Source organism: Myzus persicae, unplaced genomic scaffold (genome assembly GCF_001856785.1).
Source record: "Myzus persicae strain clone G006 unplaced genomic scaffold, MPER_G0061.0, whole genome shotgun sequence".
Taxonomy (NCBI): Eukaryota; Metazoa; Arthropoda; class Insecta; order Hemiptera; family Aphididae; genus Myzus; species Myzus persicae.
This window is the reverse complement of record NW_019100493.1, coordinates 580,332-599,350: the sequence shown is the minus strand read 5'-3', so window position 1 is coordinate 599,350 and position 19,019 is coordinate 580,332. Positions and strand designations below refer to the sequence as shown.

Genomic DNA, 19,019 nt, shown 5'->3' with positions numbered 1-19,019 from the left:
GTATACAATTTTATTTTTGTTGTATAACATTTTCAAAAAACAGTGAAGTGTGCAGCTATTACAGTCCAAGTGATAATTACAATAATCTTAAAAAAAAAAAATCCATTTATAAATCATGACTAGGTATATTGTATATTTATTATACACTTTACGATCGTATAAATACGGTATTATTATAAATTATGATGTGAAGTATACTTAATATATTTTTTTAAATAGAAATATCTACCTCGGAGTATATACGAAAATATAATACGATTTATGTGAGTTTAGTACGGAGAAAATTACAGTAAGTAGCTACTTTATGAGATTGCATTCTTACAGCTGACAATTTTATAGTTATCTATAGCTTAGGTAGGTATATAATATTATCCGGTATATATGCCAAGTTCCTGAATTTAAAAAAAATGTATGCTGATTTTTACACTTTGAATTTAAACATTTGTTTCGAGACTTCAACTCATAATATAATATATTCCACCGATAATTTTACGTCAACAAATTATTTATAATCTTTAAGACTTTAAAAAAACGACTTTAAACTTTATCAATAATAATAAAATATTAATAATAGTTAATACTTATTTCTGTTTTTATTTACGTATTTGGTAGCAGGATGTAAAGTTGGACTTTGAAAAGTACTCTGATACAGTATATCATCCCTCTACACATTATGTCATTATTAGGTACCTTATATTATGCTTATTGAGGAATTAATTTAAGGCATACCTATAATCATTAAAAACTAAAAAACTATAAGAAATAAAATACGTTTAAAAATGGACTGTTAAAATAGTATGAAATAAAAATAAAAATTACCTACAAAAGTATGCTAGGTATTCATATTTTATATAATATATTTTGTTTTTCATTATTTTAACATTTTATTCACTCGTGTGGTTAAAATATCTTATAACATTTTTTGAAAATTCCGCTTTGAACAGGTATGTATATATTGTAAAGGTACTATGAATGTAAGTTTATCCAAATATTTTATACTATAAAGTATAAAGCTAAAGACATATCAGTTTTCATATATAAGAGAGGCGTATACCACAATTTCCAATTTGTCATTCCTTTTATGAAATTTTTTTTTCTATTTCATAAGAACCCTTAGCAGAACTTTCGATATATTATGTGAAGCTTATATAGAACAAGTTTTACTCTGTGCTCCGCACATACAAAACCACGTGTTTTGAACCAGAAATCTTGACGCATAATGTTGACATTGCGTCGGAGTACTTTTTGTTAAGCTCGGTTTAAAAGGCCAGCTCAAAAAACACCATATACACTATGTTATGTATATATATATAAATAAATATATATGCATGTAGCCACATTATATACATTTTTTTATTTTTTATCGCCTACTCAGCTTTAATACACATCACTCGTTGGTACCCACATTAATTCCATGCATTGACTCGGACACAAAAGCCCAGACATGTAAACAGCTTTTACCAACCGTCGGCCTTCATAACAAGTATCTATTGAAAAGGTCATCGACGCTTGTAATTTTCATGAGCACACATCAGAAATTCTGCACAACACACGTATACGCTCATACAATATAATAATATGTACCGACACACAAAGGTTGGCGCCTCGACTGCCGATGAGTATCTACATTAATTAAAGACGTCGCAAACACATCATCTTCTTCCTAGGTTTTAATGAATTCTTCACATCGAAAAACCTTATACATAGAACATATAATATAGAGTATATAGACATATAATTTGACATAATATATAGGTAGGCACTGATGATGCTTTAGCTCGGCTCTATATAATGTGAAGCGATACTCAGAGATTTGTAGTCTGTATATATATATACAATATAATATATTATCATGATATTGTCTACACGAGTTTGAACTACAAACACGACTTTCCAAATGCGAAGAAATAATATTTCAAAAGGCTATCACAAAATGTAAATAATAATAATGATGATAATGAATAATAATATTACGAAAATACAAGTAAGAAAAAGTAAAATGTATTTTTTCCAAATCATTTTAGACCGAGAACTACTACCAAAAAGAAAACGGCAGACGGAGGGCCTGCGATCAAAATGTGGACCACTGCGAGTATGTGCTACTGTAGGTAGTTACCTGCAAGTGCAGATTTGAACACACGTGGTTTCAAATGACAGTTATAACAAAAGTTCATCGTTTATATATCAGCATAATATTAGTTTTTTAGTCTAATTTATGTATTATATATTTACATAATCAAGATATTGTGTTGATTTGCGAGGCTGGACTGAAAACACGAGTTTCCGTTTACGAAAAAATAATATTTCAAAAGACCATCACAAGATGTTAATAATGGCCACTATCACATTGTTTGAACCGAAAAAGACGTCCACTATTTACAGGTTTTCGTTAATACAGGTTTCACTGTAGTAATAACGACGATGATAATATTACCAAACAAAGTAAGCGAAATCGTAGGAAAAAATGTGTATTGTAATGTAGCTTTATAACTAAATTGTTTTCCGAATAATTTTTGTATCTGGGAGGTGTCAACAAAACGAAAACTGCATGCGAGGGATCAAGAGGAAAATACATTGCAGCAGAACGTGGCTGCACGTGCAGATTTGAACGCAGACCAGACAGTTAACGGTTTATTGTTTATATAATATTATTAGCATAATAATATAATATAGGTAATGCGTTCCAGTGTTATTACCTACGTATGTATATTATTGTACGTATAGTCGGTATAATATTAATTTATAATATAATATATAATGTGTGTACTATAATGCACTGTGTTTACGACGTCCAATATTGCATTGTCGAAATGGTCAACGGGGGTAACAATCATATTAACGCATAGTTACGATAATCGGGGAGTTGGAGGGGGGAGGGGGAGGGGTAGTTCATTTGCATATAGACAATTAATTAGACGAATAATATTATGATGTGATCAATCACGTGGCGGCTGAGCCTAATATACATAGTATATATGTATATATACAATATTGTATATCCTATTCCGATATATTGATTATAGATTTAGACGGATATGCGTGGTCGTTTACATTGTCACATCAGCTGACTGTCAAATTTATTCTACGAGTATTATTATACATTGTATGCTATCTGAGATACGGTTTTTAAACTAAAATCATTTTAATCATTTACGAAGTGAATCATTGTTATTAACATTGATCGATACTTTTAATACCTACCACTGAACATTATTATGTTGGTATTATAACAATGCCGATACTATTTGAGATGGTTTATGTCTTGAATTATTATTTATGTAAGCACTGATTCACTGGCGAATAGTATGAAACACTGATCGATGTAATAATTTAAACTCGAACAACGAGAAATAGTATTTTATACTTTAGTTACCTATGCATACAACATAGATAATCATTAGTTACCGTATAGTCATTATAAAATATGAATTATCATTATATGTATAAATAATACTTTGAAATATTTATAAGACTACAAATATTACACTTGGTCGTAATCACAATTCAAATAAAAAGAAAAAAAAATAACAGATGAATGGATAACAAGTCGGAAATGCTTATTACGGTTTGGTCTATGAATAGTTAATCATAGGTATCATTTAAAATGCGAAAAAACTAGGTTTTGTTAAGTTAGGTACTTAAAAATCGATTGTGAGCAGAATACATTTTTGGAAATAAACCGCAATGTCATTCATTAATTTCTGTTTTAAATGTATTATTAATAAACATAATGCCTGTTGTATAAAAATAGATGAAAAAAAAATGATATGAAAGGAAATCTACTAGGTATAAAATTAAAATTATTTTTATAAGCTGATATGTTTTATCGCCCATTTTTAAAATATTAATGAATTTGACCTACTTTTGGGAAACAAACTGATACCTGGGGATAAAAATTATACGTTATTTAAGCACACCTAGGTAGTTGGGTTCATAATTTTATATTAAATATACGATTTCCAATTATTATTTGTTAAAATTACTGGAAATATGTAATTATTAATTATTATATTTAAGATTTAATTTACAACAATTTTACTTCATATATTTCCGTCAAATTAATTTAACGTAAAAGCAATATTATATGGGCGATTGTTTTAAGCCTCTCATTTACATCGATACAATACAAATATATATTACTTATTATATTATAAGCTATGACTCATTAAGTGAGGTATTTACAGTGAATTAGTTTTATTGAATTTTCTAGTTTTCTACCATATACATTATACATATATTAACATTCATTATTTTATTTAAATAATGACATTTTTTCTAAGTTAAATTGTTGTCGTATATTTGTACTTATTATAATTTACACAATACAAAATGTACAATGAATAAACATTCGAAGTTAACGATATAGTTCTTTCATTTTTATTTTGTTATGTATGCTTAACGTGATCTTATATAAAACTCAATACCTATATTAAAATATATAATTATGATTTGCCATACTATGATGGATAAAGAGTAATTATATATGTCTATACATGCATACTTCATACATGATTATTTATGATTTACGTTCATGAACTTTTTTTTGAAAAGTTTTATACTTAATGAATTGAAATTATTACAAAGTATAGCCTATAGGTACTTACATCAAAGTGCTAATTATTATAGTTAATGTGATTCATAAATAAACTAAATATATTGAACCAGCTTTAATTAGACTTCATGTTTAGTACATAGAATGTCAAGACAAAGGTTTTTTGTGTTTAATGACAAGTAGCTGCTGTAAGCACATGTAGGTAGGTCTATAATTTAATTATTTTCATGTCAGAGACTCTAAAATTCTAAGACGTCTACTGCTTGTCGTCTTCTTGGAGTCGTGCAAGGATCTGATATTTTTAGTAGTGTCACGCATAACAGATCACGAGTATGTGTATAAATAGTGTTAGGGTATAGGAATGTCTTACGCCTTTGATAGCAATTTCACGACAAAGGTATGCCCGAAATTTGAATATTAACTACCCCAGGTTTTGTTGCAATTATCCCCCTTGACTGGCCACCCTATCTATATTGCTGAGTATCTTTACACACCCTCGTATCTCTTTAATTATGCATTCATTGAGCTTATATCTAATATATATATGTATATAACACACACACACACACACACAAATGGCTACCTTTAAATGTGTAATGTGTATACGCATTGTGCTAAATAGAAATTTTGCGGACTTAACTGAGTCGTCCTCAGTAAGGCCCTTGCTTATGGCCTTAACCACCAAAATTAAATGTCTTTCCCTCCACCCACGCATCAAGTTAAATATTTTGTGTTTCGGTTATCTTTTTAATTTATGTCAACTGATAACGTTAAAAATAATTGAACACTTACTCCTTTGAATCTAAATCGACTGGTTCTTTTGACAAGCGGTACTTTAAATTGTGACGTATATCTTGGGACTCATTACTCAAACGGTTGGATGCCAAAGACGCAGGCAGCAACATGGCGGTTTCTGAAAAGAAAAAGAAAATTGCTTAAACGTTCATGATTTTATTATGTTGCATACATTTCCATTACCCCGGTGACTTGTTTAGTGGATATAAGTTAAATAGGTAATATATTAAATACAACAAAAAATTAAATTTTAAATTTGTATTATTTAGACATATTATAACATGATATTAATACCATATTTATTTCAAATAACTTTCACAATATTATACTAAATAATTTAATATACATAATTATTACGAATACAATATAAACTTACTCAAATAATTTTAATAAAATGATTAACTTGATTAACGATGATGATTTACAAAAGTTAAATTCAATTAAATTAATTAAATTAATTCCAGCTAACTTGTAACAATTAATATACCTACATTAGACATAAATTACATAGATATAATTTATTAAATGTTATTATTTATAGAACTTCAGAGTTTCGATTATGTTAATTTACATAATAAATAACTATACATTAATATGTATTAAAAGTTATTGCTTTAACAACCTTATTTGTTGGTTATAATTTTAATTATAGTTATATCCAAAAAATAAAATAATTTAACATAATTAGATAAGGTACATATATATGTTTATTTATTAACATACAGTAATTAAGAAAAACTTTGAAAATGTGTCAGTTTTATTTATTTATTTGGGACTGCAAATTTAATATTAAAGTTTTTGCAAAACTTTATTCATGTCATTCTGTATTATGAAAAAAACTAACTGGTGTGATGAATTAGAAAATTAATAGAATTAGTAATTAAAACTTTATACATTTGAATTGTTATAGTAAAAAATAGAACGGTAATTTTGGGACATCAAATGTAATATAATATAAATACTAATGAATTATATAAGTCGGTTGTTAAAGTTTTTTAAATTGTTCATATATTTTGAAATGTTGGGAATACATATTGTGTGTCTCTTTAACTCTATTTATATTGCTATTACTTTTTATCATGACGTCAGACATTCATATAATAATTTATGGTTGGACAATTTAATATTGAAATACGTGCTTCGCATTGGATTTACTTAAACTAATTATTTTAAAATGTTCATTTATATCAATCCGTTTAAACTCGTTGAATTTGTTTTTTCATACATTGAAGCATATACTTCAAAATCATATTTCAGAGTAGGTATACTCTTAACCGTCATTTGTGCAGCTGTTAAAATTAGTTTAGTAAATATTTTTACTATGAGTGTATCGTACATGTAAAAGATTATCGTTTAACTTAAAATCATATTTATAGTAACAAACATTATTCGAACATTGTAATTCGTAGACAATAATTGACGAATTTTCGAATTTCGTAACCACAAAAAGTTGTAATACTTTGATAAATTATAGTCTATATTACATTCTGTAGACAATACCTAAAATAATAAAAGTAAATACTCTTAAATTAATTATTTATTAGTCACTTATATAACAGTTTAATAAAGCACAGAGTCATATAATAATATTTTTATTTTTTACATTACATCATTTACCATAGCTACTTCACAGATTATCGCCGAATTGCAGTTTATCATTAGTAAAGTCATGTTTAATTAATGGACATTGACCGTTCGATTCTCTCTGACCTCTAGGACCTCAATGATTCATAGTTTCTAAATAATCTCAAATAATCTCTTTCATCTTATTTGCAGTAAAACAGTTGACTACGGTCGAATCTATGTGCTTTCATCGCAAACTCTGTTTCGGTGAAGCAGAGATGCAGTGCACTGTCTTTGAGAACAGTAAGTAAAGAAACTCTGGACTATTTGACGATACAATGATCAGTCACACTTCGACCAAGTCCATTTTCGATTTCTCTTATTATTCGAGTAAAAGCACATATACAAAAAGATAATAGTTGATGTTTCAAAATAATATAATATAGCACTATTAGCATCGCTGAGTACTTTTTAAAATGTAAATATGAATCTCCAAGATAACCGAGTTAAGTTATAAAATTAAGCAATAGAAAAGTATATTATACAAGGTGTAACACTAAATTTTGTTTTAAATCAAACATTTTTTTATTTTAATAATAATAATTTATAAACTCTTATAAAAATATTTGTTTGAAGTAAACTAATTTGAAACGTAGTAATTATTTTCAAAATATTATTTTTGGGAATTTCCTGAGGTAATATGTATACTTCTTGAATTATTTATGACTTTATATTTTTCATAATTTTTGTCATACTTTTAACTTACTATTATCAATTTTAAGAGAGGAGCCATGAATATATTGATTTCACAATGATGTGTGTTTTTTTACATATTTTTTTTGTGTCTGTCATCACTGGGTGGGTCAGTAAAAGTGCTTCGATTTTCTTCAACAGCAACTTTTCTGGTAGGAAAATGAATCTAGTTGGTGCATTCGGGAGGACAAAATCTCCAATTGTTTTCAAAAGTGACAGGAAAAACAAACAAAAAATTAAGGAAAAAAGGAACATTTTACACAAAGCCAGTTTTCGAAAAAATCGATTTTGGTTTTTAGCGTAACTCTATAAAATTACCACAGATACATGTATTTCCTATACACCATACAGTTTAATTTAATTAAACCCATGATAATTTGAATGATATATTTATATTTATATACCTTATACGCATAATAATTTTAAGAACACAATTTTTTTGTGATGAATTTTTCTTTCCAAGCCGCTCGACCTAATGTTTACGCTCAAGTGTCAGAAAATTCTTATTGTTGTCATATTACTGAATATTATGATATGGGCGAACAAAAAATATCTACCTAGCTAATAACGTAAATTTAAAACACTGTAATAATTTATATAAAAACCAATCTTGTAAATACCATATCCATATTATACTAATGACCTCGGCGGCCGTTGTATCTGCTTATTATTATGACAACAAAAATAAATTTTTGTTATAAAATATGATATACTTTTTTCTATAATAAGACATCCTTTTTAAATTGAATACAATTCTATTTTACAAAGTTGTTAGTCAGTGTAAAGTTAAAGCGAATTGTGAACAATGTACATGTAAAAAAATGATACTCAAAGTAATGACAACAAATAAATGATGACAATAGCACACGTGCATTAAATAAGTATAAGTATGATATTAAATATATATGTACAGTGTACAGAATACACAACAAAACATTCTTGAAAACAATCGATGCACTGATGTCTACAATTTTTAACAATGAGTAATTACAATATATTTTTGCAATTGTTTCTTTCTTATCTTTTGTTTGTATTTGAGGTGCTTGTGAATAATGAGCCTCGACTTTTTGCTTGATTAAAATATTTTCATGCCAACAGTCAGACAACAATAAATTAAACCGTTGCTGCCCATGGACCGTTATCTCCAAAAATGAACAACACTCTAAGAAAATATTACTAGGAGATGCGTTTTACTTTTCACTTGATATGGTACATAAATATTTGTTGTGGTTAAAATACAGTATACCAAGACAGTGCTAGAAAATTGTATTTATTATTATGGAAGTCGGTTGGGGTACGGTTTCAGCTTGCAGGGATGTGACATTTTGGAATTATGCAAAACACAATGGATGAGAATATTCGTTCGTGTGAAAATGTATTAAAAATTATGGTCACAATAGTGTGAGGATTTATGTTTTTATAAAATTATTATTTAAAAGGCACATCATAAGCATGAAATAGGTTATAGCAAATAGAGTGTGTATCTACGTACAAACACGATTTAAAATTTGTGTTTCATTTAAGTTTGTTTTTGAAAAAGTATCACAATTCATAATATATGATTATTCTATAGTACAATATTAATTGAAAAAAGATTAGAAGTGTACACATTTTATGAAATCGTATTAATTTTTTTTATACAATATAAAATATATTACAGAGTATGAATAAGTTTGAAAATACGCAATAAATCGTAATTTTTTCAAATATGAAATAAAATAAAAATAAAAATGTAAATTGGTTTTTGAATCATATGTCATCATCCAATAACAATGGTCATGTTTATTATTTTATTGCAGTGTTATGTGCTGCATATATTTAAAAAAATCTATTTAATCCATATTGTTTTAAATTTACATGTTAATGAACCGATACCACAATGAAGTATAAAATAGTTGCTACAATGCATTATGAAAAATTGTTAATTAAAATATTTTTGCCAATCTTTCAGTTTTAAACAAATTAACTCTTATGGTTATGAACTATCTGATATTTTTAGTTATCTATTTATAAAGCACATTAAATATTATACAAATAATCACTGTATATTACGCTGACGGTCATATATTAGTTTATTTTATTAAAAATATAATGAAACTCTCTTTGTTATGTATTATGTTTTATTATATTTTTGTTTGTAACAAACAATGCAATTTAAATGCTCTAAATATATTTTTTATTAACCATTCAAAAAAGGTTAGCAAATTTAATTAACAGATTGTTTTTAATAATATATTTATGTATGGATTTAAAGTAAAGTCCACTTTATTTATACTCAATAATAAATAATTTTCAACTCTGAAATTTAAAAAGAATGGATGAATACTTCAGTCTTTTGATCAGAAATATATTTTGAAACGACATCCCAAGAAGATTAAACTGTCATTTTGAACATAAACAATGTTGACCATTATAATTGGATCAATTTTTGTCAAAGATAATTTTCTTAAAAATATAGAAAAGGAAATGTTGTACAAGCTGTTTTTATTAACAGTGTACAGTTAAAATTGATTTATAAATGCAATATATTTGGATGAAACCTAAAGTTTAATGTTTACAAGTAGGTCATACACACGATACTCGTATTATTAAATTAAACTATAGCACGGCAACAAAAGTATGCAATTTTATAGCACCGAAGGCTGCTTGACGCCGACGAGTATAATCGAGAAACAGCCGGGGCTCATAGTTAATAAATAATAGAATATTATAATAGATTATATTATTAAAAGTAAGAAATTTTTAACGGCTAACGCTAACTTATCATCCATACATCAATACTACTATCCAATCATTTAAACGTATTAAAAGACTATGTATATTATTACTAGATTAGATTTCGTGATTCTTTAATATATACAAGATAAATTTAAATAAACTACTAAAAACATTTTTTTTTTTTTTTTTTTTTAATTTTTTTTTTTTAAAAAAAAACAAAAAAAAAATAGTTGGTACCTTTTAGTGCACTCCCGGGATAATTGGGGCATCTGGTTCCCATGCACGCTCTTTTCTGCACCATCGAAGGACAATGTTTGCCGCCATTTACTGGTGTTTTCATCACTTGTCTTTTTCTTGTCATCATGCCACTTCCGCATTCCGTGTCACATTCACTCCATGATTCCCACTCTGACATCACACAATCAATCACTGGAAAATTAAAATCAATTTTGTTACATTTTAAAACTTTAATCGTATGCAAGCACTTTGAATTTTATTTTAAGTATTGTGTATTATATACCTTATATGTAATAATTATTATATAATATTATATACCACGTTTTGACATTCAATTAACTTTCAAGCGTGTTTTAATTTAATCATTAAAGTAATCAAATACATAGTGATAATAATAATAATATAATAAATTTGCATCAATATTATACAATACATATTTTATGTTTTATTTTATAGGTTTACCTAAAAGCTGAGCTTGTGCTTTGGGAGCCATTCTTATCAATTTTTTGAATATATAAGAGAAGTCAAATTAAACAAAAATTGTAACTATATTATCAAACCGTAATATTAGTAGAAAAATCTAATGTATATAATTCATATAATTTATAATAATCAAAATTGAATAAAAATGAACTGAAATTTATACCTTAGATAAATCGAGGTGTTTCACATACAGTTTAAACAACTCAAACTATTAAATTCATCAATATTAATATTTAAAGAACATCATAAACTTAATCCTATGTATAAAATATTACTTTGACCAAATACTTTCTTAAAGTGTGATACATTTATATGAATATTTTTCTTGTATCTAGAGCTGTGCTCATTATTTATTATTGGAATTAAATGCTTAATATGTTTATTATATTGAATCAAAACCGATAAATTATAACTAAATTTAAAGTCCTTCATCTATAATTTTTTATAAATTAAAACAGTACTAGTTTGTGTTCGTAGAAATAATAAATATTTAATAATACAGTCTATTGTAGTAATAAACTAATAACTAATAAGAATGGACAAATGATTATGAAAAGGAGATGACATAAATCGGAGATAAAGTTGGCCATTAAAAGTATGTTTAATTTGTGTGTTCGAAATCCTCAAAAATAATGAACATTGTTGGGTTGTTTAGCGAGTGTTACTAACAAGATTTAGGATATATCCTATAGGACTAAAAAAGCTTGCTAAAAAAAAATATTATTATTTAGTATTTACGCATCGTTAAGCGGCAAAGCATTCACTTTAAATAAATAAAGTATAAATCGAATAAATAAACTTAAAAGTAGATGTGTTTAGTGACAAGTAAATAATTTAACACTAAGTTTGTCTAAAAGTATATTGCCAAATTAACAGAATGTGTCACATTGAACAAATTAATTATAAAGTGTACAAAACTACACACTTATAATGTCTGTAAGAATACCACATTATTTAAAAGCCATTAATGTACTTTTATAGTCATTGAATTAAGTATAAAATACTGCATTATTAACTAGGTATTAACTAAAAAGTGAATAATATAATGGTACATAGTTTATTTACAAAATTCCTATATACATTTTACATAGGCATTTTCAGAGTTAACAATTTAATATAAATTCTTATAAATACTTGAATTAATTGATTAAAATGTTAATTTACTGTTTGATATTTTTAATATTTTTGTTATATCATAGAGTTTTCAATTAAATTTCAGGATTTTCCATTTTGTAGGTAATTATTTATAGTTTATCAATGTGGATGATTATAATCATAATACAAATAATATAGTTTTTGGAAATATAGTAAATAATAATGGGGTTTTTACAATATGAATACTAATGATCCCTAAAAATTATATCCCTACAAAACTATATAAAACAATTTAAATTTTAACCATTAAAAAAAAAAAAAAATTATTATTATTATGTTTTATAAACCTTCTCGTTTAATAACAATAACAATAGTAGAACAATTCTCTTTTCTCTGTGTACCATAATATATTCATATTTGATACTCGTACATTACTAAATGGAAAGTGTAAAAGGCCACTGTAAAAAGCAATCTGCTCTAAATAGACTTTTTTTTTAATGGATATGAGTAAATGACGTTACTGTCGAATCATGATATTATATTTTGCAAATTGTTTACTAACAATAGCAACAAACAATAAATATAAATATTTTTCACTGTTATTTTTGATTCAAATACGTTTTACATAAAATATCGTTTTACGGAGATACCCACGTACCTACATAATACATAGTAGTTATCTATTGCCTATTGGAACAAACGATTTGTCTTAAGGCTTGAGGAGTAAATAATGTATTCTATCGAGTATAACCGTATTAATATTTAAGTACCCGTCTATATATACATGGCAGATTGTCTACGCTTGCAGTGACTAATACTTAGGTACATTATCGTAACACGAGTTGGAAATGGAATGAAAATCTGTATGCAGACTTAAACTTATTGTATAATCAATTCAACACGGTATCGCATATTTATATATACAAAGCACAGAAATTATCATATCAAATTAATTCATAACGACCAGCGGCATGGGAAGGTGTGGGCACCTATATAAAACCGTCAGCGCAGAAGATGAAAACTTTTTCCTCTTTTACTTTTCTGCCTTCGTTTCTTCTCGTTTTTCTTCTCGTTATTTCGCTGCATTATGCTTATTTACTTATTGCATTACCATCTAACACTCAAACACTCCAGAACTTTATTTCTATTTTTTTTCCACGAGAAAATAATAAATAATGAAAGTAAATCATCTCCTAATGTGCCCATCTACTCGGGTGGCTTTAGAAACCGTTAATCAGTCTACAATTTCGAAAATATCCCAAATTACATTATGTTATATACAGTGTATAAATATTTCTCAGTTAAATTTCTTGTTTCAACATTCTATAAGTGCACCGGTAAAAACCGATAGGTACATATACATCCGTATTTTGTACATAAATTTGTTTCAAAAGTAAAAAGCAAAGTTTTCGTGTGTTATACGCTTTGTAATATTCTATGCCAGTGGATGTGCTGCTGTGTATTCGCTTAATGCTTAGCTTAACGCTGAATTCTTATTTCTTATTTGATACGATATGATTGAAACTTGCCATAATGCCTTAAAAGAAACTTGTACACAAGTTATATGATTATAAGTGGAGTTCTAAAATATTAAACTCCCTTGCAATAAATAAAACCAATACGATTTATTGAAAACTTTTTGGTAAGAAGGATCAAAATTATGCAACCCGATTGAGAGCTGAACCCTATACTATACTCTTGTTTGCTGAGCCATTGTTTTACAAATCAAATATAGATTATCTCGAGTAGTTTTTTAATAAAATGGTTAGATATTAGGTATATATTTTGTAAATAAAAATATGGGTAAAAACAAATAAAAAACTCGTCGGACCGGTCGCAGGGCGTATCGTTCTCTAAATGTACGTTTTATATTAATGTTGATATTTTAATTTTAAACCCCAAAAAAATCAATTTACTATATTAAGATTAAAATTGTACACTTAAAGTTCATGAAATATATATTTTATTCTTTTTGTTATTATGATATTATTATAAGCTACTATCGATATTGTGGTATCTAATCGCAGCTGTACAAGTCTTGTGCACATTAAGAATTTAATAATAAACGAAAATAATTTTTTTTCTGAATTAAAATTTTTAATTGTTGAATATAACATCATATGAAGGCTAATAAAATCATAACGTGGTATTACCAAAATCTCATTTCTTCAGAAAATGTTGTTTGTGTCGTAGTGTTGTACTGTTATTGCCTGTTGGGTTCTCTAATTCTCTATGCTATTACTAAATTTTACTATTTTGTATTTATTTTACAGAATATAACATGGGTACCAACATTTACCTATTTTTAAAAGAAAATATGTCTGGAAATAACATCTTTTGTAGAGTATTAATTTAATTATTTGTTAAATATAAAAAAAAATTATTTTTTTAGTTTTTTGATAGGTACATAATAAGATGAATGGTGTTTACGTTCTTTGTTCAATAACTTAAAAATACATTTTCAAGTAAAAATTGATTACCTAATGTAACATCACTTTTTGGTTTAATAGGTAATATAAATATATAATAAGACTTAACTTTTTTTTTTTTTAATATCACCAATTTACATACAACAATATAAATTTAAATAATATGGCATTATAATATAAATAAATTTATTGTTATAAATGCATGCAATTTAATAAGTTTCACCTTCTATATGAATGTGAGCTCCATTGTAAAGAGAGAAGTCGTTTTTCAACTCAGATGTGTTGGTCGTGTTTTAAAAATATCATAAAATTAAATGGTCGTTACTTGTTGTTAGGTCCTTTAAATCTCCATTCATACGTTTTAAGCTTAATAATAGCGTGTCAATAAAAATTATACGTTGATGTAGAATTGGCATGAAAAATAATATAAACTATAACTCAGAATTGAAATAATTAGTATTTTATGAAAAACCATCTAACCAAACTATACCTTTTAAACTGGATAAATAAAATGAAGTTAGAACTAAGATAATGACAAAAATGAAATTCCACATTATTTTCAGTTAGAAATTTTAGCTTTATATTGATTAAGTATATAACTCAATTTTGATAAAAATGGAAATACCATGACTTATTACAGTTGCCCTTTGTATACGATTCTATTTTTATTGTTAGTCTTAGATTTCAGTTTCCATTTCAACTGCTGTATCAAATTTTAAAATAACCTTTGTATTTTTGCACATTTGTATTTTGTATACAGTATAGAACACGAATAAGAATGATATCCAGAGACACATCAAAATGAGTTCGAATAAAAACATCTCAAACAAAATAAATGTATTGTCAGCCTTAAAATTTCAACCATAAAATCGTTCCCGGAGTTTTGAAAAATGAGGCACTTAAGAGAGAAAAAGAGCAATATTTTAACTAGAATATTTCAATATCATTTTACATGACGCGTGAAAAATATTTGTAACTTTGGAAACACTGGAAAATAACAAACAACTAAATTAAGGGGTTGAAGACTTGAAATTGTAGATATATAAATATACCTATATCGCAAAAACATACATTTACTAGTTGTAATAATACCAAAAACCAAAAGCACCTATTAAATATCTAAATCGAACGATTTCATAGATTTTAAAATATATATTTTTTTGATTAAATACCAATAAGAACTTAGTACTAATACTATTAAATTTGTATCAATAACATGAATTATCATAAATGATTCACAAGTATTTTCATATAATTGTAATACAATTTGAATAATATTTATGTGTAATTTGTTGAATAAGTTCCGTATCGATTATTCACAATCGTTATAAAAAGCCGACTAGTTTATCAATTAATAATTAGTAATTTTATTATCGTAACTACTAACTAACCACGTCATATTATTATGTACAACTACGCACATGTTGCTGCTAACGCCTTATAAATAAAAAAAATGGAAGGATAAATGATTTTAAAAGTAGACTTCAGAGCTCTACACAGGAATTTTAGGAATGTAATTCCTAAATATTATAAATTCAGTTTTTTTGATATATATCGTTTTTGGTATTAGATTAATTTTTAATGTTATGAATAAATTATACCGTAAGCCTATAAGTTATTATTTAATGTTAATTGTTATAAATAAAATAGACGTGACTATATTACAGTAACAAAGGAGGCCCTAATTATGCCGAGGCCCGGGGTTGTAGACCACCTCCCCTTAGTAGGGTTCTGATAAATTTTACCTAGTGGCGTAGCCATGTGGGTCGATGGCCCTTTATCGGCTGTATCAACGTCGTTACATAATTATATTGTTTATTTTTATACGTATGAACAATTTGCGTTTGCTCTTAATTCTCATAAACTCGTTTGATAGTAATTTTTTTTCATCAATTTTTATCAAATCAGTTGTTGCTATCCCATAGAGTAACATGGTTACTCTATGTCCTATCCTCAAGGCTAACCTCATCAGTTACCATGATCAGCTGTAGAGTGTATGCCATGTTTATGTCTTAAATCAGTCGCGGAGCTATAGCCCGTCAACATGGGCTGCGTTCGTTACTTTGTTGATGGTTCTGTCAAGTACTATACATAGTTATAATAGACTTAAGTATTTTGTTCTGTTTTTTCACATACGCCGAGTGCCGAGACTGACTCTAATAGTTTTGAGTAAAAACTTTTTACTTTGTCAAGACTGCAAGACGTTTAAACGACATTGAGCAATGATTTATTATTGAATATTGCGATGTTTGTAGTTTTCACTTTTCGTACACATACGTTATCATGACGTTCGAAAAAAAGAAGCTGTTCCCGTTGTTCAATCCGGTTGTTAAAAAGCAAAAATGCTTTGAAACGGCATGTACCTTAATTGACTCAATGGGTTGACTACGGCAAAGATAAACAAATTCTAAAATGTAATAATATTAAAATATATGAAAAATACGTTTAGTTCAATCCTCATTTCATTTACAAAATATATTTGTATACACTGTTAACGTATCTATACTCACACGCAGTCAATCTAATGCAGATACACATAGTATTACCTTGCAACCGTTATAATTGGATGATGATAACTATATGCTAGGTAGTTGAACAGTTCCCCCAGAATTCGATTTTATAAATTATTTAGACCGCTGCAGACGTTTTTCAAAATATCATAAAAAAGTCATATAAAAATATCTTTGAATATTTATAAAAACTATCAATTTAAACTTTTACTGATGATTCTGTAAAGAACCGGCATAACTGTCTAAACTCCATCTTTAATCAGGGACGTTTGCCATTGCACACATCTTGTACTTTTAATTGTATGATTTACAAGTAGAGGTCCTGGGTATCTAGGTATCTACACACACACTTTTTTTAAATATTACAAATAGTACATAAAATAATATGCAGCTTTCTTATTTAGGTTTGGTTAAATGACAAATTAATGAACAATAACTATAATATGTCAATGTAGATATCAACATAGTGTCCTCTATTAATGGTATAAAGTAGGAAATCATTGAGCTTTTTTTATTTAAAATCTAATTTAAAACTGAATATGATATTTAAATATTATTTAAAAGTCAATCATAAAGAATTGGCAGTTGTACAGTGATTGTTTCTTTGAATTTCAGGCCACACACGTACCATTAGCAATCATTTTAAAATAATAGCATAGTACGATTACAGAATTACACTGAACCAATTTAATTTTTTTTTATTCGGGACAAAATTAACTGGAAAGCAACAATTCACCTTACGGAACAAGTGTAGGATAAAGTTTTAATATATTTCGTACGAGTTGTAGCCCCGAGGCCCAGAATCAAAAGTTTACCTTAAAAAATACACCTTATTAAACCTTTTTGTTATAGCCGACATCGCCTGTTGCATTTATATTACGCGTTTAGAGTCGGATGTAGTTAATCTGAAACAAAAGGACTCCTATAAAACTACTCTTTTGTCTTTTAAGTAAATGTTTATTTTTAATTTATATAGAGTCTATACAATTTTTAAGAATGACGCATTAATGTATTGGTTGTGATTTTCTTATGTATATAACCTAGTATAGAGCATATTTTCCTTTGAGGATCGACATACATAAAAAAAGACTTTTGTGACTTATCTACATTTTACTTAGTAGATTATGAATTCTAACAAAGGGATAAACTTCTTTGAAACCGTTCGAGATCTACCGGTTTATCGAGATCGATCGGTTGACCACCCCTGAAATAGTACAATATATTAGTATAAATAATCAAAAGCAACTGTAAGTACTTATTATTAATATTAATTATATTGATTACAAAAACTATAGTGGTTATAATTAATTACCTATAGTATATATAGATGCTTTGATATATAATTAACCGTCAATAAATATAATCCGTTTTATACAACAATAATCTCGGATGAAGTTTATTTGTGTAAATTATTTTTTAAGAAGAGTTAATTAATCAAACAACAGGAAAAAAAGTTTAACGTGATTCTGTGGCCATTAATTAGACCTTTAAGAGTCCTGGAAAAAGCTCGTTTATCCGTAGAAAAAAGGCCACCGCGGGATCATTTATTTATTTTTAATCCTGAGAACTTTAATTAGCCTGTTAGAATGCTTTGAAAAAATAAATCAACAAGAATAGTAAATTGTATTAAACCAATGGATTCATATAAAAATAATAATAATTGAGTTTATTCATTATACTAGGTACACGTGAATGTGTGATAATCGATATATCGATATATTTGTACAAGACAAAATATTACTCAGAATAATGAAAATTGACATAATTTTTTTAAATTTGTATTATTGAGTTAAAGCTTCAATATCTGAGGTCATTAGTTTGGGTATATAGTAGGTTTATTACCGCGGGGTAGGGTATGTAGTTGGTTGCATATGTGGTGAGAAT

The 19,019-nt window shown here is 27.1% G+C and overlaps 1 protein-coding gene across 1 annotated transcript in view; it reads right to left on the bottom strand.

Moving 5' to 3' along the window:
• LOC111027858 (somatomedin-B and thrombospondin type-1 domain-containing protein) overlaps window positions 1-19,019 on the bottom strand; it is a 101,815-nt gene that overhangs the window by 10,725 nt on the left and 72,071 nt on the right. Inside the window, exons 2-3 of the mRNA XM_022306320.1 lie at window positions 10,619-10,810; window positions 5,345-5,465 (exon numbers count right to left, since the gene is read on the bottom strand). Of these exons, the coding sequence (XP_022162012.1) occupies window positions 5,345-5,465; window positions 10,619-10,810 (313 nt within the window). The remainder of the gene's footprint in view (window positions 1-5,344; window positions 5,466-10,618; window positions 10,811-19,019) is intronic.